General features: G+C 36.4%; 9 protein-coding genes across 9 annotated transcripts; 8 read left to right on the top strand and 1 right to left on the bottom strand.

The window, feature by feature from the left end:
* Positions 1-485: 485 nt before the first annotated feature.
* RHIMIDRAFT_255534 (nucleotide-sugar transporter) lies at positions 486-2,081 on the top strand. Its single transcript, XM_023611170.1, has 2 exons — positions 486-639; positions 695-2,081. The coding sequence occupies exons 1-2, from the start codon at positions 558-560 to the stop codon at positions 1,726-1,728; spliced, it is 1,116 nt and encodes a 371-aa protein (XP_023465271.1). The 5' UTR covers positions 486-557; the 3' UTR covers positions 1,729-2,081.
* Positions 2,082-2,510: 429 nt separating this feature from the next.
* Positions 2,511-3,805, top strand: RHIMIDRAFT_238230 (S-adenosyl-L-methionine-dependent methyltransferase; the record flags this gene model as incomplete). Its single annotated transcript, XM_023608916.1, has 7 exons — positions 2,511-2,726; positions 2,787-2,818; positions 2,872-2,962; positions 3,016-3,288; positions 3,337-3,382; positions 3,438-3,557; positions 3,609-3,805. The coding sequence occupies 7 exons, from the start codon at positions 2,511-2,513 to the stop codon at positions 3,803-3,805; spliced, it is 975 nt and encodes a 324-aa protein (XP_023465270.1).
* Positions 3,806-4,946: 1,141 nt separating this feature from the next.
* Positions 4,947-6,541, top strand: RHIMIDRAFT_292485 (S-adenosyl-L-methionine-dependent methyltransferase). The gene is made up of 9 exons (XM_023613900.1): positions 4,947-5,094; positions 5,166-5,356; positions 5,417-5,448; positions 5,502-5,592; positions 5,646-5,912; positions 5,968-6,013; positions 6,073-6,192; positions 6,241-6,420; positions 6,479-6,541. Exons 2-9 carry the CDS (start codon positions 5,207-5,209, stop codon positions 6,499-6,501), a joined length of 909 nt encoding a protein of 302 aa, XP_023465269.1. The 5' UTR covers positions 4,947-5,094; positions 5,166-5,206; the 3' UTR covers positions 6,502-6,541.
* Positions 6,542-6,659: 118 nt separating this feature from the next.
* RHIMIDRAFT_313812 (scamp-domain-containing protein) lies at positions 6,660-7,806 on the top strand. Its single transcript, XM_023614894.1, has 3 exons — positions 6,660-7,308; positions 7,355-7,424; positions 7,472-7,806. The coding sequence occupies exons 1-3, from the start codon at positions 6,690-6,692 to the stop codon at positions 7,722-7,724; spliced, it is 942 nt and encodes a 313-aa protein (XP_023465268.1). The 5' UTR covers positions 6,660-6,689; the 3' UTR covers positions 7,725-7,806.
* A 155-nt stretch (positions 7,807-7,961) lies between these two features.
* RHIMIDRAFT_203450 (uncharacterized protein) lies at positions 7,962-10,298 on the top strand (the record flags this gene model as incomplete). The annotated part of the gene is made up of 9 exons (XM_023606686.1): positions 7,962-8,156; positions 8,207-8,290; positions 8,340-8,476; positions 8,529-8,754; positions 8,802-9,489; positions 9,540-9,624; positions 9,678-9,846; positions 9,897-10,017; positions 10,075-10,298. The coding sequence occupies 9 exons, from the start codon at positions 7,962-7,964 to the stop codon at positions 10,296-10,298; spliced, it is 1,929 nt and encodes a 642-aa protein (XP_023465267.1).
* A 2,770-nt stretch (positions 10,299-13,068) lies between these two features.
* RHIMIDRAFT_313810 (uncharacterized protein) lies at positions 13,069-16,040 on the bottom strand. Its single transcript, XM_023614893.1, has 6 exons — positions 15,508-16,040; positions 15,363-15,455; positions 15,104-15,307; positions 14,904-15,045; positions 13,965-14,848; positions 13,069-13,909 (listed from the first exon to the last, which is right to left on the bottom strand). Exons 1-6 carry the CDS (start codon positions 15,920-15,922, stop codon positions 13,143-13,145), a joined length of 2,505 nt encoding a protein of 834 aa, XP_023465266.1. The 5' UTR covers positions 15,923-16,040; the 3' UTR covers positions 13,069-13,142.
* A 794-nt stretch (positions 16,041-16,834) lies between these two features.
* On the top strand, positions 16,835-17,692 carry RHIMIDRAFT_255515 (uncharacterized protein). Its single transcript, XM_023611169.1, has 2 exons — positions 16,835-17,062; positions 17,123-17,692. Exon 2 carries the CDS (start codon positions 17,133-17,135, stop codon positions 17,643-17,645), a length of 513 nt encoding a protein of 170 aa, XP_023465265.1. The 5' UTR covers positions 16,835-17,062; positions 17,123-17,132; the 3' UTR covers positions 17,646-17,692.
* A 996-nt stretch (positions 17,693-18,688) lies between these two features.
* On the top strand, positions 18,689-19,163 carry RHIMIDRAFT_255513 (uncharacterized protein). Its single transcript, XM_023611168.1, has one exon. The coding sequence runs from the start codon at positions 18,758-18,760 to the stop codon at positions 19,016-19,018; it is 261 nt and encodes an 86-aa protein (XP_023465264.1). The 5' UTR covers positions 18,689-18,757; the 3' UTR covers positions 19,019-19,163.
* A 1,903-nt stretch (positions 19,164-21,066) lies between these two features.
* On the top strand, positions 21,067-22,331 carry RHIMIDRAFT_238221 (S-adenosyl-L-methionine-dependent methyltransferase; the record flags this gene model as incomplete). The annotated part of the gene is made up of 7 exons (XM_023608915.1): positions 21,067-21,243; positions 21,298-21,329; positions 21,378-21,468; positions 21,522-21,791; positions 21,846-21,891; positions 21,959-22,078; positions 22,126-22,331. 7 exons carry the CDS (start codon positions 21,067-21,069, stop codon positions 22,329-22,331), a joined length of 942 nt encoding a protein of 313 aa, XP_023465263.1.
* Positions 22,332-22,911: the final 580 nt, after the last annotated feature.

The raw sequence follows: 22,911 nt of genomic DNA, 5'->3' as shown, positions 1-22,911 counted from the left end.
TTGTGCTACTCTGCTCTAAAAGAAAACGTGAAGGTACAAGAAAAAAAATATCACCAGATCGACTCTAGTTGACAGCCATAGTAAGCTTTTAATAGAGTCAATACCTTGTATTGTGAAATGGTCAAATAAAAACTTTAAGTTGATGAAACTAGAGTATTCAAAGCCAATGATCAAACAAACCAATTAGAGTAGCTTCGTTAAAAAGTTTTTTTTTTTTTTTCTTTGTAGTCATTCTGAGTTTTAAGGCAAAAGTGGAGCAGCGACGATCCCTTTGCATCTATATTTAAAATAGATATTCCACAAGTAAAAAAGATCAAATAAATGCTTGTGTATCAATCATTCTTATCCCCCTTTTAAATAGTTGGGTAAAAGAAAGTTTAGTACGACAGTAGTAAAAGAGTAAGTTAGCAAATGATTTTAATTGGATATCTGGTCTTCAAACAGACCATCTCTTCAGAACTTACTTTTATTAGTCCTTCTAGCCTTTTTTTTTCTTTTTGTAATATTACTTTCTTACTACTATTATTACTGCCTAATAATAATAATTATAATACAATATGTCTGTATATCATCAGTCGCGGCGGACGTTTGGAAATAAGGCCCTACTACCAATCACAACAATAGATAATAAACATACAGGTGAGGTTTACCATTTGTTACTAGATTACAGAGTAGTCATCTCTTATATAAATAGCTCAACCTGTCTTTTTTGGTCTAACTAGAAAACAGTTATCGCTAATAGTTCTAGTCGCTCAAAATAGTACACTAGTACTAATGATGAGGTATTCACGAATTGTGCAAAAGCCAGGGCAAACAATGTATGTGGCATCTACAGCTGTATTTTTAGCCGAGGTATTAAAGATTCTGGCGTGCCTTGCTGTAATGCGACATCAACAAGGCTCTTGGGACAGATTTAGCCTGATGGTGAAAAAAGAGATTTTGGGCAAACCAGGAGAAACACTGAAAATGCTTATACCTTCTGGCTTATATGCACTGCAAAACAACTTACTCTATGTGGCATTAAGTAATCTCGAAGCAGCAACATTCCAGGTGACCTATCAAATGAAAATTATGTCGACGGCTGTGTTTAGCGTAGTTTTATTGGGAAGGAGTTTAAGTCGCGATAAATGGTTTGCTCTATTACTACTCATGATTGGTGTGACTCTTGTTCAATCTCAAAGTATGTCAAGTTCTGCAAACAGTAACAATTCAACACCATCAAAAGCAGACGATATCTTGATGGCGCCTCAAAATCCCCTTATTGGACTAATTGCAGTCATCACTAGCTGTATTTCTTCAGGATTTGCCGGCTGTTATTTTGAAAAGATCTTGAAGACGTCAGATACTTCAATGTGGGTACGCAATATTCAACTAGGAATATCAGGAGCATTCTTTTCGCTGGTCGGAATGCTGGCTTATGATTTACAGCCTATTATGAGAGATGGACTATTACAGGGTTATGACTGGTTGACTTGGGTAGTAGTAGCAAATCAAGCATTGGGTGGACTATTAGTGGCCATTGTAGTGAAGTATGCAGACAATATCTTAAAGGGATTTGCGACTAGTTTATCCATCATCGTCTCTGGCATGATCAGCATTTATCTCTTCAACTTTCAACCGTCAGGCGTATTTATGTTTGGCGCCTTCATAGTCATGACCTCCTCCTATCTTTATGGTGTCGATCTAACCAAAAAGTTCGCCAAACTCTCTCCTATAAAACCGCAATAGCCCTCCTTTTGCTACGATTGCTCAAAACATTTCTTTTGTATATGTAAATTTGCTACTACTGTTGTTATACTATTTTACTATCTCATCTAATCTTACCAAATCAATAGAACAAACAAAGGAAGCTTTGTATATAAACACGCAATTGACACCTTTTTTAAGAGAATATAGTCTTCTTTTTTTTTTTTTTTTTTATACTCATTTTTATATGTATGTATGGGAAGCGATTTAATACTAGTATAATGCATAAAACACAGCCTTTTATTTTAACTGTGTCATAGTGCAGCCATCAGTTGTCACTTGATTTTTATCCGGATAAATGTCTTTTGTGTATGCTGATTGTGCATTCAGTTTCGTTTTTCTGGCTTTTGCTGAAGCATGTCACAAACCACTTTATATGTCAATATTACGCCTTAATCTAATTACCAGAATCCCCTTATCCAGCAATATTGGCACAGTTGCACATTGACATATTGTCTCGTGTAAGCAAGAGACGCCTCTTGCAAGTATATTTTTGTTTAGCAATTATGATACATTTCTATCAATTGAAGTAATGTTCGAGTTACTTTTAGAAGCGCAGGCCAATTACAACTCTTCCTCGGCTTGCTTTACATACGAGCTGTGCTTTTTGCTATGGTAACACTCAATGGTAGTACTTTAATTGATTTAAAAAGCATTTGAGAATTTAGAACTTTTTTATCTTGTTCAACACTTTTTAGCCATCTTCAAAGCAGGTGACTTCTTAGGTAAGTTTTGTTTCTTCTTTTGTTCTTACTTGATAAACGATGGGCAACTGTTTTCCTGTGGCGCATAGAGCTCAGCCTATTAGTGATAGGAACATTACAAGCCAAGAAGATACCTTTTGTAATACTATGACTGCTTACAAAGAGACTACAACTGTTGTGAATCCTATGGCTAATACGAAGCGAGAGTTTCATAGCGACAAAGGGTCTACATATTGGCTACCAAAGGATGAAGAAGAGCAGATGAGACTTACAGGAGTACGAGTGTATACTTTCATGCATGGATATATATATATATATGGCTAACTGTCTTCATAGCAACACTATGCTTTCAAGAGTCTATTCGAAGGGTAAACACATCATTTCCTCATTTTGAAGTATCAGTTTAACACTATGCTTGTAGGAATGTGTTACCAAGCGTAACAAGTGCTTTAGACTTTCAAAAGGGAATCAACGTCCTTGATGTAGGATGTGGATCTGGCGTGTGGATTATGGTAAGCAATAATATGAGCTCATGGGCCATTGTATTTACTCTTTCATACGATAGGACATGGTACAAGAATATCCTAATTGTACCTACCATGGATGTGATATAGATGACATTACCTACAAGAATGTAGATGTAAAGCAGTTTACCTTTAGCAAAGGAAACGTAATCAAAGGGCTCCCATATGAAGATAATACGTTTGACTTTGTCCATATGAGATTTTTCGTCCTTGCTCTTCGTGAAGACGAATGGCCAACGGCTATAAAAGAATTAATACGTGTTACTAAACTCGGAGGCATGATACAGATATCAGAATTTGGCTTTCAGGCAAGTGTTTGTGATTAAACAACTGGTTTATATTCTAAAATTTTCCTTGTTTAGCTGCCCAAAGATACTACCAATATATTCTATAGGGTTATGTCAGCTTGTAAGTTTAAACATTAGCCTTTAAATACAAGGTTTTGTAACTTTGGGATCGTTAGTTAGAGACACTTGTAAAGCAAAAGGACAAAATGTGTATATAGGAGCTGAACTAGAAAATATGCTCTCAAAGTTTGATGGCATAAATATTGCTCAATCCGAATGTAGGCTTTGTGATACGAGTAAGCCCATAGATGAGCATAATAAGCAACCATAGCTAAATCTGTATTTAGGTTCTGGAACGAATACAGCAAAACTTTTTATTTGGGATGCCTTGGAAGTAATAAAGAGTGTTCAATATATAATGGGTTCAGCCTTAGGAATAAGTACTACAGAAGAGTTAGACATATTCTTGAAGAAATACAAGCATGACTTGGAAACAAAAGAGAGTGTCTATCGCCTAGATTCTGTTGCTGTCCAAAAGCTTTAAAATAATATAAAATGTATTCAATACTTGTATGTGTTAATAGAATCATAATAAAGTGTAGTCAAACATGTCTTTGCCCTTGTATCCTTGTAAACTAAATTGCGCCATAGTGAAATATCCTTTTAACGGCAGCTTTATATTATTAAATAAAAGGACCCTAAAGTATTGACCTGTCTTTTGGTAATATAAATCAAAAGACAGCGGTTTTGATACCAGGTATCATTCTTTTTTCACTTGGCTGGTATCAAACTGAAACTTAAAAACGGAAAACACTCCCGTTCAACTTCTAACTTTACAGCTACCCCATCAACGTCGATCAGGCATTGATTTAATGTCGAAGCAAATTTTATTGGATCCTACTGTAATTAAAATGATCGCTGAGGCTGTTCTTGTTCCTGATGCAAAAGATCAATAGTCAGCTTGGCCTACTGAATGGTCAAACTGCACCATCTCTGATATTTTGTATTTCTCTAACTCCCCAAATGATGACAATTTCCCTCCTGTATTAATTGACTTTGCATTGAAGCTGATATATTTATATAACGTTAAACATAAAGCTTACGTTTACAACTCTTGTCAAATAAAAAGGGGTAAGAATCACGACTAACACAGTCCCTTTTTAGACAAAATATTGAACCAACTGTTTAATATCAAATAGATAGCCCGCATTCCCTGAAGTATCCTATATATATGGAAGTTGCTAAACACATTTACTTGCTATCATCATTCTTGTCACGAGGCTTCTCTTGTTTGAATACTACTTTGTATTCCGCCGCTTTACTCAGCAAATCTCCTGAATAGCCATAGCAACTGTAGCGAACCTAGGAGAGATATCATGTGACATGAAGTTAAAACATACAAACTTCGCGAACGGAAAAAAAGAAAACAATACGATGAGACAGGGAATTTTCTATCATTTTCTTTAAATGTACTAACAATATATATTAAGAGTACATTTGCAATTCTTCGGTACTTATTAGTCCATAACTTCTCCGCCAAATGTGGCACTGGTAACTTGAATATATACATGGATATATTCGCCCACAGAGGATCAATAGAATATCTAGTAAAAGAATTACATAGGAAAGAGATGTAAAGTTTCTGAATGAAGAACACAACCGCTAGAATAAAAAAGATGCGTAGCGGATGAAATTCATTTTACACAAAAACTGTGTTCGCAAGTGTCATATTTTGTGATACGCATTGGTAATACTTTGACTTAAAATGAGAAATTAAAGACTCTTCTATCTTGTTTGACATCTCTAGTCTTTTCTAAACCGCGAAACTTTGCAGTAAGCTTTTTTTTTTTCATTTTCTTTATCTGATCAAAGACGAGACAGCCGTATTCTGACAACATAAAAAGCTAAATTTTACTAGAGAAACAAAGATACATTTAGTAAGGAAATGGACAAACACCAAAAGACCATGGCAATCGTTAACTCCACGATTACTTCCAACCCTACGGCTACCAATACGAAGCGAGAGTTTCATAGCGACAAAGGGTCTACATATTGGCTACCAAAGGATGAAGAAGAGCAGATGAGACTTACAGGAGTACGAGTGTATACTTTCATGCATGGATATATATATATATATGGCTAACTGTCTTCATAGCAACACTATGCTTTCAAGAGTCTATTCGAAGGGTAAACACATCATTTCCTCATTTTGAAGTATCAGTTTAACACTATGCTTGTAGGAATGTGTTACCAAGCGTAACAAGTGCTTTAGACTTTCAAAAGGGAATCAACGTCCTTGATGTAGGATGTGGATCTGGCGTGTGGATTATGGTAAGCAATAATATGAGCTCATGGGCCATTGTATTTACTCTTTCATACGATAGGACATGGTACAAGAATATCCTAATTGTACCTACCAAGGCTGTGATATTGCTGATACAAGAGACAAGAGCATGGATGTAAACCGATATACCTTTAGCAAAGGAAACGTAGCCAATAAGCTCCCATATGAAGATAATACATTTGACTTTGTTCATATGAGATTCCTTGTCCTTGCACTTCGTGAAGATGAATGGCCAGCAGCTATAAAGGAACTGATACGTGTTACTAAGCCAGGAGGCATGATACAATTGGTAGATTTTGAATTACATGTAGCTATTCACAAAACACAAAATTCCATACGCATTAACTAACTTCTGTGGCTAGATGCCCAAAGATCCTTCCAACTACTTTTATAAGGTCATGTCGGCTAGTAAGTCTTTATTATATATAATTTTTGAATGCCAGTGTTAACTATATCCTTTATATCAGCTAAAGAGATTTGCGACTCTAGAGGACAGAATCCATATATAGGAGCCGAATTAAAAGATATGCTGTCAAAACAGTATAGCGTCAAAGTTGTTCAATATGATTCTAAAGATTGTGACATGAGTAAGTATGGATTAAGAACTAGAAACATTAATATTTAAATGAGTGTAGGTTCTGGCACGCCTCCAGCGAAAATGTTTGTCTGGAGTGCCGTGCAAGCGTTCAAAAGTACTCAACCTGTATTAGGCCCAATGTTGGGAATAAATACTCCAGAACAGTTAGACGACTTCTTGAGAGAATACAAGCATAGTTTGGAAACCAAAGAGAGCATATATAGATTTCATTGTGTTGCTGCCCAAAAGCTTTAATATGAATAAAGGCGTGTTTTGTTTTACTAGCTCATTATCACATTTGGGTACATATTCATCATAATCAATAACTTTCAACAATATCAGAAAGAGGGCATCATCAGCTTGTTCATTTGTATACAAGTGCAACTAAAACCAAATTTATTGGATGAATGATTGATCATTAACCGACTTCCTTTTTTAGAAGAATGATATTATGGTAGCGGTAAATTCTTTTTCTTGGCCCTTCTTCCCTCAAGAAAAAAAGAAAGCATGTCCAAAAGCCCCTTTGAGGATCCTTCAAATCCCTTTCAGGATCCTTCTATTACTTCTGCTTTAAACTCAAGTCAAAAAATAGAAGACGCTGCAATTGAAGATATTCAACTTCAAGATGAATTCACCAGCTTCCATCATGTATCAGATAATCATGACCCTTATGCTAGCCAGACCACAACAACAATAGATACAGCCAATACGAAACAAGATGAACTAAAAGCAAAAGAAGAAGCACTTCGTCAAAAGGAAAGAGAGCTGGCAGATAGAGAAAGAGATTTGGAAAATAGACAAAGGAATACAGCAGAAATGAGAGGAGCAAACAACTTTCCGCCATGTTTTCCCTTGATGTATTTAGACATTTCAGCAGAGATTCCAGTTGAACATCAGTCAACTGTTTGGTGGATTTATAGAGAATGGTTACTATTCGAGGTAACACTCGTTTTAAACTTTGTCGCGTGTCTTTGTGTCTTGTTCTCTCATCCATCCTCAGTTGACTTTGCACCTGCTAATATGGGTATTGCCCTTACAGAGATGTTTACGCATACCTTGGCTAGTTTCTTTTTATGGTACAGACCAGTTTATAACGCTTATATGAAAGAGAATTCACTCTATTATTGTAAGTAAGACTGATACAGTAAAAGTAGACTCACACATCATCTTAGACTTCTTTTTTATATTTAATGGATTTCATATCCTTTATACTTTCTATATGGCAGTTGGCATACCATCAACGTAAGACTATAAAAACAAAAGAAGAGATATATTAACACCATTAACAGAGGAGGTGCGGGCTTGATTCTATTGATTACATTATTCAGTGACCATTATATTGGTACGGGTGTGATGACGCTATTGGCTACTATCTGTTGGTTTACTATGGGATTTTTGGCTCTTTTCCTTTATAAAAGGACCTATGATCATTATAAAGCAGCAGGACATACATTTAATGAAGCCAAGAATGAGGCTTATTCGCACATGGGTAAATCAAGTCTAGTAAGAGATGCAGCTGTTAATGCTGCACTTCGAAGATAAAGAAAAAATAATATCACATGCGTATGTTTTTACATGTGAAAATAAATTTTTATTTATTCGCTCTTTCTTTCTTTCTTTCTTTCTTTTATATAACCAATGCCTGTCTTTTCTAAACCAGTGGATACATGGTTTAGAAAGAATAAGCTTAATACAAGCTTATTGTTTATAGTCATCCTAAGCTTACATAACATCAAAAAATATTATACAACAAGGACCAAAAGAGATGATTTCCCCTTGATGGACACACAACAACAAAAAGTGGGGGTTAATAAACAATTTTTACAACAGTTGGAATCTATTTCAACTATCCTATTCCCACATTGGAGAACAAAAGAAACCTTTTTACTCATTCTACATTCAATATTCCTCGTTTTGAGAACATATTTAAGTGTAGTCGTTGCTAGATTGGATGGTAGAATAGTAAAAGATTTAGTAAGTATATGCATATAGTATTCTTTATGGTATCTCATTCTCTACTAAAGGTCAATGGTCATGGTAAACGATTCTTGCAAGGGCTACTTTATTGGTTTGCTATTGCTATACCCGCAACTTATACAAATAGCATGGTATGTCCTTTATATATAGTATAATACTCTTAATAACAACATCTTAAAGATTCGTTACTTTCAATCAAAACTGTCAATCGGATTCAGAACTCGGTTGACAAACTACATTCATGACTTATATCTTGATAATCAAAAGACATTTTATAAAGTACTCAACTTGGATAATCGAATCCAAGGTGCAGACCAGTAAAGTATTATTATTATTATTAGTATTATTTTATCTAAATCCTTCTCCTAGATTCATTACGACAGACGTAGCCCGATTTTGTGAAACCCTATCTTCTCTTTATTCTAATCTTGCTAAACCTATTCTTGATACCATCATCTTCAATTACCAACTAACCAAATCCATCGGTTTCGCTGGATTCGTCGGACTTACTCTCAACTATATCATCACTGCAAGATTATTAAGGGCAGTAACTCCTTCTTTCGGTAAATTGGCTGCCATTGAAGCCAAACTAGAGGTAAATCTTTATAGATTGTCCAAAGTAAAGTGCTCATATCATCCTAGGGAGATTTTCGTGCTGCCCATACCCGTTTGATCACTAATGCCGAAGAAATCGCGTTTTATAATGGCGCAGAATTAGAACACTCGATTTTAAACAAGACCTATCTTAAATTGATCAAGCATATTAACTCAATCTTCAAAATTCGTATCGGATACAACATGTTTGAGGACTTTTTGATTAAATACTCTTGGAGTGCTTTCGGCTTAATCATGTGTGCCATCCCCGTATTTACCCCTCATCTCGTCAGTGATCAACCATCCGAAGCTGCCGATGGGGATCAAGTTGGATCTAGAACTAAGGGATTTATCACCAACAAACGACTCATGATGTCTTTGGCTGATGCAGGCGGACGTATGATGTACTCGTACAAAGAATTGGCAGAATTAGCCGGTTACACTTCTCGGGTTTATAACCTTCTCTCTGTCCTTCACGCCTTACGCAAAGATCAATATGATAGTCCTGATGAAAAGTACTCGCTTGCCCGTATTCGTGGTAGAATTATGTATGATAATAGTATCCAGTTCGACCATGTACCTATCATTACACCTGCTCCTGGACGTGTTGGTGAACTTTTAGTTAAAGATTTGAACATTCAAATGAGACCCGGTGAGCATCTATTGATCACGGGCCCAAATGGTGTCGGAAAGACGGCTGTGGCACGAGTGATTGCTTCTTTATGGCCTGTGTTTGGTATACATCTTTATGTCATCATCTTGTAAATACTTATCACTTTTATTCAGAGGGAACACTCACTAGACCTACGGATCGTGATATATTCTATATACCTCAAAAGCCTTATTTGAGTCTTGGTACATTAAGAGATCAGTGAGTAAACGTCAAATTTAAACTTTGGAGATACTTATATAACCTTTGAACAGAGTTATTTACCCTCATACAAAAGAACAAATGATCCAGGCAGGACGCACGGATGATGAACTTTTGGATATCTTAAAGATTGTTCATTTAGCTTATATCCCTGATAGAGAAGGTGGTTGGGAAACAGTGAAGGAATGGAAGGACGTATTCTCTGGAGGTGAAAAGCAAAGAGTAAGTATAGAGATATTTGTATAAGAAAGCGATGCTAATAGTAATATAAGATCGGCATGGCTCGTTTGTTTTACCATCATCCCAAGTTTGCAGTATTAGACGAGTGTACAAGTGCGGTCTCAACCGATGTAGAAGGCCTCATGTATAATCATGCTAAAGATATGGGCATCAGTAAGATAGTTCTTTATTTTAATTCCCTTGGACAATAACTGACCTGTACTCTCATAGCACTCTTGACAATTTCTCATCGTCCAGCATTATTCAAATACCACAGGTTCCTATTACGTCTGACAGGAAACAATGGTGAATGGGAGTGGGAAACGATTGGCACTAAGGAACAACTGCAGTCTGTTGAAAAGGAAATGGCTAGTTTACAAGAAAAGTTGAACCAAGTGGATCAATTAAAGGCGAGATTAATAGAAATTGATAGAGAGCTTGCCCTTAAAATTTAATGCAGCTCTAATAAATGTGATATTTCACTCACAAATAGCAGACTTGTTATGTATATTTACAATCTGCTGCAGCATGAATGATTAAAAAAGGCACCTTGCTGCTCTGTTTTTTTTTTTTTTTTTTTTTTTTTTTTTTTCGTCTGAAATGTTGAAAATTACCCTTGGTTCGTCACGGAAACACAGAGGGATTTTAGTTAAGTGATTATAACTTTCTTAGCCATGGAGTCAATAAGAAAAAAAAATTGTGAACTAAAGTTTATTGTTTTCAATTGCGTGTCGTTCCTAATGCAATCCTTGTTGCCTCAGCTTCGACGCTACTAGTAATTTTTTTTTCTAAGTGAGCCATCGCTGGGTATGTACACTCAAATTTAATGCTTTTGCATGATGAGGAGTTGCAGTTTGAAATAAATGAACGTAAGGTTTCAATAGATAGATATGATTCACATTCTTTGCTGCTTGATAAATTCAAAGATCTATTTAAGAGAGACGATACTATTCTTGTTGCAGCTTTTCTTTCGTAGTCAGCACAGCTTCTGATATCACCAATTTTTCATTTGCTTCATCCTCATCTATGCGCCATCCTCTTGCAACATTTAGTTCATTTTGTGACAGACCAATGTTACGCTTTCTTTTACTACTTTCAAGCTCTTTTTGACACCCAAATCTTTCATTGTTGAAGCCATTTCACCAGGACTCATCTTTGACAACACGCTTGAGTAGTTATTGAAAATCAAGAATATAAAATGATAAAGCCCTAATATACAGATAAATATAATCGCCCGATAGATAATTAATTAGACATTTTGACAAGCTTTTTCTCATCCGGGCGCCCTTCGCACATTCTTCACGAAATTTTCTGAGCACTGCTGTATTCTGCTTTGTTATTGTAAAAAGGCAGTTAAGTCGATGACTTGCGAATTAGATTCTTTATTCAGAAGAGCTAAATATTATTAAGTTTGTGTGAAAGCTTACTTGGGTAGAGAATCTTTGGCTGCTTATATTATTATTGTTATACTAGTAGCTATTATAGTTATTATTATAAGTTATTCTTATCAGATGCGATAGAGGAATGTAAAGTAGAATGTATGCTCTACTGTAAGATTATATTCGAGTTATTATAATGATTATCTCATCAAACACGTCAGACAGCAAACATCTTGTTGCTTTGTCATAGAGTACTCCAATGCTGCCAGTTGATTCATTGGTGTTTGCTTCACGTGTTCCTTGATTGATTTGGTTGAAATAAAACAACATTTCTTGGCCCAATGCTTACACCAGTTTCGGATAAATGCTCACTATTGTCTGTAACAAATTCTGTTTCAAAGTCAACACTTGAAAAGCATTTCACAGCAATGGCAAGCACGACTGACAACATCTTGTAACGTCCATACACATGTGTACAGTATCGGATTAAACTTGACAAAAAGCTTTGATCAACACAGTTTTGTATTTCAATTAATATGGGGAGGGGCAAAGCGTCGGAAACTTCACTTTTGGGGACACAAGTCACGTCTGATTTACTACTATCTGACCATTCTGTCTGTGCGGAATAGCAAAGGTTGTCAGGAATATGGGTGTACATTACGCGCAGGAGGAAGTCCACGAGAGGACTAATGTTACAAACGCTACCTGTGATGTCGTTAACAAGCCTTTTGAATGTGCAGCGTCAAGCTAAACTTGTTCAGAAGCAGATATCTTTCCATGCTCCTTGGTATGGAATATGATTTTTATAAAGTTTCAAAAAGAAATGTGGCTATTGCTGTATTTTAATTTTTTGTTGTTGTCAGCTTGATCAGCAAAGAGCCAAGGCCATTCAAGAGTAATTTTATATCAAAGGATATCCCACTGGACTGCCTTAGATTAGGCAGACACTTTAGTCGTGTGAAGTTGTATAGTGACGCCACATGAAGTGCCCCAAGGAAGCGCCCGGAGCATTAGCCTTCTTGTGGATTTCCTCGTGCACGTAGTGTTCACCGGAATATGTTTGTCTATTAAAAATATACACATTTTAGTAAAAACAGCTTGTTTATGTATAAGAAAAAGTACAAATACCAAGTAAAGATTTAACAATAAGATCTATGATGCTTTGATCGTTGAGTAAAAGTTTGCTTATTAAATCTGTTTCGGGCCTCCAATCCAGATGTAGAGAGGAGGTGTCCAAGTCGTTGTCTGTAATTGAAAGAGTTTGTAAAATAATCTTGGTTTGCTAGTATGCAATCAAAAACCATCTTGTCGAATTACCTGCAGGATCAGACATTTCCATTTAAAAGAAAATAATAACAACAACGCTAATATCGATATCGACTCAAGACTACAAGTATGTTTGAATAAGGAGCTCCTCTATGATTGCACAGTTGTGCGATCGATTTTCTAAAAGTATGTAATCTCTATTCTTAGTGCAATTGATGGTCCGAAAATTTTTTAAAAAGTGAAAAACCAAGTAAATTTGAAAGTCGCAAAGTAGTCACAAATAATTTTTTTTCTTTTGTGCTCTCATATAAATTAACCTCTGTTCATTTTTTTTTTTTTTTTTTTTTCTTCTCATGGAACGATTAAAGTAAGTGTTGATTTTCTTTATACATTAAAAAGAGAAGGAGTGGTGATGATAGCTTTATCCCAATATGCTATAGCGCTTTATTTTGGTTAACCGTTCTGGTTAACCGAGCGTAATGTTAGTTTATTGTTTATAGTCATAGTTACACTGAGCTCTTTACTCTTTTTATTACTTTGAAAAGAAGCTTTTTTATTCATATTTTCTTTTTTTATATAGATCGTATCATATGTATATGTGCTAATTGTATCGATTATTGATAAATAAAAACACTTGTTTTTATTTAATTGTTGTTACAAACTGATTTTATCAAAATGAGAAATAACTAAGCCTTGACCTCTGATAAGTAATAAAGCCTCTTCAGGTAAACTGTCACGAAGGGTTGTAAAGGCCGGGATTTCTTGTTGTGTCCATTCGTCATAGAAGCAACTGAATGTGACATTGGGTTTCACGTTATTTTTGTTATATTCATAGCCAAACTGGACACGCTGCTCATACTGGTTGACATAGACGATCAAGGCATCAATCTTTTTATGCTGTACTTTCATGTTGTCTATCCAGGCGTGTTCTAAGATGCGGTCAAATAACACGCGGCACATCAAAGAGTTCTTGGCTCTGTACGCGCCTGTCACTTGACACAACTCGTCGTGGCATGTCTTTTGAACGTCGTATAGGGCAAATTCATTCAATGTCTCGTTGCTTGCATATTTGGGTACAAGTTTTGTTTGGTACCTGCATGTTGTCAATGTATTGGACGTAGCACAGTTGATGGTTTCATATTCATGACGAGGAAGAGCTTGCTTCAGAATGGCCGGGATACCTGTGGCCGTGGTAATGTTAACCATTGCAAAAACCTCACCTGCGTTGTACTCTTGTTTAAACACAAGCTTGTTGGGTGACCATCCGCCATTGAAAGGATCAAGAGCAGAGCAAATGGTGAATAAGAATAAAAAGACAGCAGCAGCAATAATGGTCGTCCTGCGGTTATTGCCGGCTACATACACCCAAGGTACAAAATGCATGATAATAAGAATGATGGGGAGCGAGATAAGAATATATACTATAAAAAAATGTGAGATGCTTCATAAACAATGTTACAAAAAGCACACTGTTACCTGCAATCTCTGGTGTGCCGTCTACCGTAGCATGACGCATAGCATCCATCGACATGAATTCTAATTCTAGCAAAAACACAAAAGGAAGCAAGATCTGAGTAAAGAAAATCACGGGAGAACGGAACTTTTTGTTTTGGGGGAGAATGACTTGAATCACAGCAGCAACTGTTGTAAAGAACACAAGGAAGACCACAAAGTATAGACTTACAACACTCTTACTTGCAGCAAATATGGCAACAACTAAAAAGATCCACCAAAAGGCAACTAGGCCATACCAGCTAGCATCCGTAGTAGCCAGAGTATGTTTCATCTTGGCAGGCAGAACTAATTGGGAAACCTGTAGACCAAGGAAGGCGGTGAAGAAAATATAGAGTGCTGCGCCGTAAACATCACCGTACGTCATGAGAGGATTGATAAAACATAATAAGTAAGAAGCGACACCAATAAAGATGACAGAAAAAGCAAAAGCAAGTAAGCAAGCAGCAAGTCCCTGAGCAGCAAGATAGGTCTGCTCTTTCATCACAGCCACAAAGGATTCGTTCTCTCTTTTGGAAGAAATCGAGAGATAGACGCCCAGGGCAGGTACAAGAAAGAGAATAAGTCCATTTATAATTTGAAGTGTGGTAAGACTGTAAGCGAACATGAAGCGGCCTAGTATATCAAAGTAAACAAAGCTTTGATTTTCAGATGGTGTATTCAACATATCATCGCTGTTGGCAATAGCACGAACAGCACCTAATGCTAATTGACCCATGTGTTGAAGCGCTCCAGGCGTTGTATGGGCCAAGTCATCACGAGGAGTATGATAATGTGAACGAGGTGCATAAAAGGCAATGTCCAATCCAGGTGTGCCTTCCTTGGTGAATATGGAATAGTCCGTATCACTATAGTAACAAAGGGGCATAAGTTCTTACTTGTTAAGTTGCTACTGTTATTTACCTTTTGATTAGATTTGCCTTGAGCATATCGTTACCGGCAGGAGATGCATGCAGTAAACTGACCTTTGAACTAGCTAGCTTTTTAACAGCATTCAGGTTTGAGCAACGGAATAGAACAGCACGTCCTCCAGCACCAGCGCCCTCTGAGTTTATGCTTATTAGAGAAACAGAATTGGATCGGTAATTCTTTTTGTTTCTTACCAAGATTAACAAACAGTTTAACAGATGAGTACCAAGGATGTCTGATAAAAGATTGAGCACCAATCAAACCTCCTTCTTCCAGGTTATTAAAGAGAAAGATAATGGTATGTTGAGGAGGGTGGTGAATGAAGTATCGGATGAGCTCTAATGTGGTAGCAACACCCATACCATTGTCAGTGACGCCGTGACTAGTAGGTACACTATCTGATCAAGAGAATAAGCACATTGTTTTCTTCTTTAACACGTCGAATGGACTTACCATAGTGTGCGTTAACCATGAGTGCCTCATCTCTTCCAGACTGTCCGTGCAACCTAACGATGACATTACGCGACTCAATAAACCAGTGCTCGTCTGTAATGATAGTGAGTCTCTTTGCAATTGAGTTTGTCTTCTTTTGACTTACTCTCAGTAAACCAGTTACTTGAAATGATATCTCTTGAAGTATCATTTGCGATGACATCCATTTTCAAGCCAAGTTTAGTAGCCTCCTTTTGAAATTCAAGAGCAACGGAGCCAATCCAGTCCCGCATCACGCCATTTTCTCGAGTATTTCCAGAGTGAGGAGCAGTAAAATGACTCAAATATTCATTATAGGCATGTATACCAGCAAAATCATCAGCATTGTTTGCTTGAACGTCTGAAAGTGGTGTGGGTAGTGTGGATCGGTACCAGTGAACAAAGAAGGAAAAGAAAAACAAGAAACCCAAGGTGATTCCATAGACATGGTACGTTCGCTTTAAACTTTCTCGTTGAGTAGCTGTTGCTTGATTAATGAGTGGAGTACGCTCATTAGTAGTGTCTTCAGTTGAAGGAGTCATGTCGAATGACAAAAGAGTTGAAAGAGGATTGCATAATACGTTTTAACCTAATAAAATCATTTCACAAATTGGACTGTGAAAATTTTCTGCGAAACGTTCCCCTGTGGACGTTATTGCTAAACAGTTTTCCCATCTTACCATTTTCACACAAATTAAAAAGAATACGTCAAAAGGCTCAAAGTAGCTGACAAATCGCGGTTCCCAAAGATGGCGGAGAGGAGGTTTATAAATAATCTCAATAGCGTCCGAACACTGCTGGTTTTTGCGCCTATTTTATATTTTTATTTTTATAATCATGGTGTGATACATTTGGGGTATTTTTCAGTCTATAATTCTATATTTTCTTAAACTTTTCACCGTCCTGACATGCGTTGAGAGGGATCTTTGTGCATTTTATAAGGAAATAGGCTGCCTAAAAGATATCACCTTTTGCAAATGGCTGAGGATACTCCTTAGATTTTGTACAAAAGAGGGGCTTTTTTATTAAACTATAAATATATATTTTACAACTTAAAAGGCTGGTCTGATACCATTAGATGTCGTCGGCTTTCTACAGAGTTCTTGATTTTTAGTTACATTCTTTTAGGTGGTAATATGTAGCAGCTTCAGCGGGCTGTAGGGTGGCTTTTCAGGCTCAGCCCTCTAGACCCACTTCTTCACACACAGCACAACACAGATCAGAAGCTTTGAACTCGTCAAGTAGGTACGTCTTGAAGTCTTGTTTAGTAAACCAAAGTCATTTTTTCTATTCGATATAAGCATAATACCTCGTATTAAGGCCACTACACTGATTCATGACATCTCTAGTCTATAGTAACTGACAACAGTCATATTGATATAACCCATTGAATGTAACTGGTTGACAACATTTACTTTTGCATATAAAGAAGCAATTTTTTTTTGCCATAAATCTCTTTTCTTTGTTCATAAAAAGACTCATCCCATCTAGTTGAATTCTTATGTTTTAGAGACAACATCGTTTGTTCACCGATTATCGCACTGCCCGGTGGAGATAGTGAGCAACATCCAAGACATTGTAAAAGGCCTTCAAGAACAGCTTTATATACTTGGATCATCTAAGGAATGAAGAAACTAATAAGGTGTTGATAGCTATCAAATCGTTTGTGTTGTTGAGACTGTGTAAATAGGAACTGACAAAAGCACAAAAAATAACTAATTTTTTCGCTATTGTGTGAATAGAATCAACGCTATGCCAGTGATCAAGAAACCCAAAAGGCTCTTAGGAGCATTTTGGGTTAGAAAATTTATCAGTATTCTTGAAATAATATTTGACGATACTGATATTTTGGTATTTGACGGTGACGGTGGTTGTATTGACACCTCTACCCCTTCATCTGAAAGCCAATTTGGTAGACGAGTAGATATATTTGTATCTGTTGGAGAACAGGAGGATTTAATCAGCCTGGCAAGCTTTGAAACAAAACGAGAAGATACTGTTGTCGGTGCACAAATATGCCAGCAAGCTAAAAACCATCGTACAAATGCTGAAACCTTGAACGGATTCAACTATTTGTTGCAAGGCAATACTTCCAACTTCATATATGTTGATCTCGTAGGTCCAAGCGGCTGTATGGTACAAGTCAGAAGACATGGTGATTATTTCATCTGTCAATCGCTTGGTGGCTTCCATATTCCCACAGAGATGGTTGAACTTGATTTCTTGGAAAATTTTTTGACGATGTTGTATACTTGGAAAGCTTGAATTGTAGAACAAAGCGTACATTTGAAAAAAGCATTGAAAAGCAAAAATTTCCCGTGGTAGAAACTGTAGTTACTCCTAAAGAAAGCGGCTCAGAATCTGTCAATCCTATCAACATATATCACAGTCCTTAAATAGCCTATGCCTCAATCCACTACCATCCCAATCACTAATGTGTCTCTTCCTTTTGCAGTATGTTCTTATGTTAATTCACTAAAGTCTCAATCATTTATACCCTCACTTCCTTTTATGATATTTTTATGCTCTATATGATAAAGCATTTATAGAGTGAATACGATTAGCAAGTTACTGAAACAAAAAATACGCAAATATGAGGATGTATTTCAACTAACTATTAATTTGGCCATGCATCGATATATTATTGCCAAGAGCATAACGGCTCAATGGCTGTAAGTCTGATTTTGAATATGGTTAGCCTCACCTTCAAAGCATGAGAAATCAATCTAAATGGAATCCAGTTTGACGAAAAGAACTGAAATGAGTGTATATTCATAGACACTATAGATTTATTCTCACCATTCCTTTTTTGTGTGTGTTACATTTGTAAAGGATCCTTATACCAACTTGATCTTTTGCTAAGCATTAAAGAGAGACATCACAGTGCAAGTATACATAGTAAGCCATGTATTATGACTTTTAACTGCAAAGAACTTTGATCTACTGATCGATTGGTAAGACTGGATACCTTTACTTTCACTTTCTTAGAATAACCCCAAAGCTATGTGGTTTATTTTAATGAATACAATGACGTGTAATCATGCAGCGCGTTTCTTCTAGAACAGTATTCTTGGGAAGAAAGAGAACTACGTACTACCGAGACATAAAGGAATGACTGGAAGACGGACATCCACTCTTTAGTGAACCATGAATGTACTCCCCGAAAGGTAACAGTTTTCAACAAAAAGGAAACATTGTGTATGAAGGTATTTTTTTTATTCATTTGTGACCATTTGATTTAAACGAGACTGTGTGTGAATCTATTAATCAGTTATTCAAGTAACAAGTAATGCAATGTGATTTGCGTACCCGACTTTAAAAGTATATAAAAATAGCCTCCTCTTTCCTGTCTTTTTTCAGATCAAACAGAAATCAACATGAACTCTAAGCTCTTTGCCGTTCTCTTTGTCGCTATTTTTTACTTTACTGCTGTTTCTGCCATGACCTGCAAGTGTGCCAGAGGTCCTACTGTTCTTACCAGAAAAGTCTGTCAAGAATTAAGCTTCAAGGTTGGTACTGACAGCAAGCACACTGATTTTGGAAGAACCACTTGCTACAACATGACCAAAGACAATACCACAAAGTACTTTATTCCTCAGTGCAAGAAGGATGGTGGTGACCGATGGGTCTGCTACTAAATATTTTTCATCTCTTTTTGAAAATAAACTTCATGCTTAATTAAAGACGTCATCTAACGTAACTGCTTAGCCTATGTGCGTATTGTTACTTGGAGCCCACAGAAACCTATTACTTACAAGTCTATAGGATGTATTTCTACCGTTTACTTGACTGTCGATTAAACCCGTTCCCTGGAAAATTATGGGATAATTTTAGTTGAATCCCTGGAAATTTCTTTGTGAAACGATAATGACGATCTTTTTTTTTTTTATTTTTTTTTGCGTGGAAGTTAGAGAAAAAAAATATATATAATACACGTCGTGATAAAAGGTGTGCTTTTATAGCAACAAGATACTACATATGTTAAGTTGGAAATTCAGAGTTTCGGTCATCTTGTAGAGGACCAAAAATCTTGAAAAACTGTGAGGCGGGAGTAGGAATGGGAAAAGATATGTTATCAATGACTCGTCGCTAGATGATGAGAGCAGTACATATCACTATTAGGTATAATTGATCGTTATAGAGTTACTGAAAAGCGTTGAGATCGGTAATGAGATGCTATATACTAAATATATCATATGGAGTACCAAGACAATACTAGGGGATTAGACATTACTATATGCTCCATTTGAGTGGGTAAGCAGCGAATAAACATTGTAGGGCTTCTGATGGATGAGATCAAAGTAGGCACACAGGAAAAGATGATCCATTGGTAATGTGGCTGAGGCAAGTCCTGACTATAGAGTTTGTCGTAGAAAAGTTGATGAACGATCTCCAACTTTGACCAGGGTGGCAAAACTTTTGACCTGCTTCACCTGTCTATTTCATCCATTCGTGTGTCTTCATTTCCACCCAATGTCATTGAGCTTTCGACTTCATAACCGAACTAAAGAAGCTCTCTTTTATTTAAACACTGTTCAAAAACGACTCAGAATGCCTAATTCATCCTTGACAATCTTTGGAAGTGACATTTCAGCGGCCTTTCGAACTCTTGCAGCCAAATTGTCGCGATCTATCATTAAGGGGGATCTTCGTACATGCGTCTTAGTTTCGCCCAAAACCCCTCAATGGGGCATGGAATGATGAAAGTATATCATTTTATAGCACCTCTTACTCATCTCTTCAACAATTGTTTCTGGCTTATGAATAGGCGCATTTTCTATTTAGGTTTTCCTGTTCAAGGATAGCCATGGATGCTGATCAAGAATGATATAAATTCTTTTTAATGTTAACGACGCCTCGAAAGAATATATTATACCTTTTGAGAGTTGTAGTACGATGTTTAAAGTGGGAATAAAGTCAACCAAGATTGAGTTACATTCAACCGTACTTGTAGGCATTGTATTCCAATCTTTCATCCAGAATTTTTGAGATACTTTGATTCGTTTCCACATATTTGCTCCTTCAATAATAATTTATACAGGAGCCATTTGAAAGAATATCCTCAAGGCTCATATTTGTCTGTACTTCTGTATCATTATTTCCTTGATTGCTACAGACTACACTTTCATAGCTGATATACACTTATCATCACTCATATCAATGTTGGACATGTTGAACAATGCATTACAGCAAACATTGGGTTATTGAGATGAAGATGACATATGGGTGCATCTTATTCTTTTGGTATAGCAAGTTGTTAAATAGGAAGGTATTATAATAGTACTTTGTGAATTTTCAAACAGCAGAAGAAAAGAGAAGAAAAACCCAACTGCAAATAAAAAAGCGCGGCTTAAAGAGCAATGTACCACATCTTTTGTTTTGAGTTCAATAATCTGATGACTTGTATCCCCATACTCTCAGACGACAGTACCACTTCCTGGTCTTTTCTTTTTCGCTTTGACCGAGTACTGCGCGCTTTGTAGCACCTCCTGGTAGCAATTAGAAGAAGTCGGGAGGATATTAATAATCCAAAGCTTTTTCTAACTTGTTTAGCACTTTTCCCCAAAAGAATACTTTTACGGTAAGACCTTTTTTCTTCTTTGTTTACAAGTTTATCCAATAAGGGATGGGCAGCCGTTTCTCAGCTTCACAGGAGACTAAACGTGTACAAAGTGAGCATAATACAATGGATAAAAATAAATTTAGCAAGACGATGGACATGCACAAAGGGAGTAAGACTATAGTCAATCCAGCAACTACTGTCAATTCTATGGCTACAAATATCAAACGGGTGTATCATAACGATAAGACATCGACATATTGGTTGCCAAAGGACGATGAAGAGCAAATGAGGCTTACAGGAGTAAAAACAAGTACTTTTTGCATTTATGTATTAATAACTAACTAACTGACATAGCAACACTATGCTTTCAAGAGCCTATATGGAGGGTAGGGTATATTTTATATTGCTAACCTATGCTAATTTTTTTGGTAAAGAAATGTGTTACCTAGTGTAATAGATGCTTTGGACTTTCAAAAGGGAATCAACATTCTTGATGTAGGATGTGGATCTGGCATATGGGTTATGGTAAGTAATAGTGTAAGCTCATGGGTCACTGTACTTACTCTTTCATACGATAGGACATGGTACAAGAGTATCCTAATTGTGCCTATCATGGATGTGATATAGATGACATTACCTACAAGAAAATAAGGGTAAATCAATTTACCTTTAGCAAAGGAAACGTAATCAAAGGGCTCCCATATGAAGATAATACGTTTGACTTTGTTCATATGAGATTCTTTGTGGCTGCTCTCCGTGAAGAAAATGAATGGCCAACGGCTTTAGGCGAAGTGATACGAGTTACTAAACCAGGAGGTATGATCCAAGTGTCCGATTTCGATTTAAAGGTAAGCTGTTTATGATTATTGATTCCCATGGATATTAATTTTTGTTTTATTTAGGTACCAAAGGACACCACTAGCTTACTTTATAAAGCCGTATTGGGCTGTAAGTTCAAACATTTCTTTTTTTTTTGTTTCAAGAGATTAATTTCATCTTCTTTTTATTTTGTCAGATCATCACATTTGCAAATCAAGAGGACAGAATCCAAATATAGGAGCTGAGCTCGAGACGATGCTGTCAAAACATAGTAACATAAAGATTGTTCAATCTGATTATAGAACTTGCGATATGAGTTAGTATTAAGATAAATTCAGAGGCAATAGTATCTAATTATAATAGGTTCTGGTACATCTACGGCAAAGATGTTTATTTGGGATAGCTTAGAAGGAGTAAAGAGTGCTAAAGATGTGTTAGGTCCAATGTTAGGAGTAAACACTCCGGAAGAATTGGAAGACTTTCTAATTAGATATAGACATGACTTGGAAACAAAAGAAAGCCCGGTCTCTTTCAATTCCGTTGCTGTGCAAAAGCTTCCAGTTGTATAAATACTATTTTCGATAATAAACAGAAAATATAGTTGCTCTATGTTGTAAACATGACAAATCCATGCTTTGTTTACTCATGTGTAGGGCGAATGAAGGTATTTCGCGTGTGTCTCTTGTCTTACTCTACCAGACCTTTTGTAGTGCTGCAATACGCTTGCATGGATATCACATTGGATTACACAGTTTTTATTTAAGCATGAAGAAGCTGTGACGCCCAAATTCAAGTGATATTCATGTAAACATAGAATATTCTTTTAAAAGAACAAAGTGTAAACATTGGGTATTGTGCCGCAATACTACGTGCTTCCGTAGAAGTAAAGAACTGATGATATTTAGTCAGATGATCTATTTTCCTTGTTTATTTTTACTCTTAAAGTGATTCTATTCTCGATAAATGGACAACACTTTCATTTAGTATAAAAGGGAAAATTAAAGTTATTTTATTCAAGAGTGTATCAAATGGGTTGATCAAGTGAACAAATAAGAGAAATTATTATTATTCCAGCCATATTCATCTTTCCACATACAAACACCACTTGACAACCTTTCTTCTTTGGTAAAAAAAAAATGATCATTAGAT

This window comes from Rhizopus microsporus, assembly GCF_002708625.1.
Source record: "Rhizopus microsporus ATCC 52813 unplaced genomic scaffold scaffold_10, whole genome shotgun sequence".
Classification (NCBI taxonomy): Eukaryota; Fungi; Mucoromycota; class Mucoromycetes; order Mucorales; family Rhizopodaceae; genus Rhizopus; species Rhizopus microsporus.
This window is presented reverse-complemented; position numbering and strand designations above follow the sequence as displayed.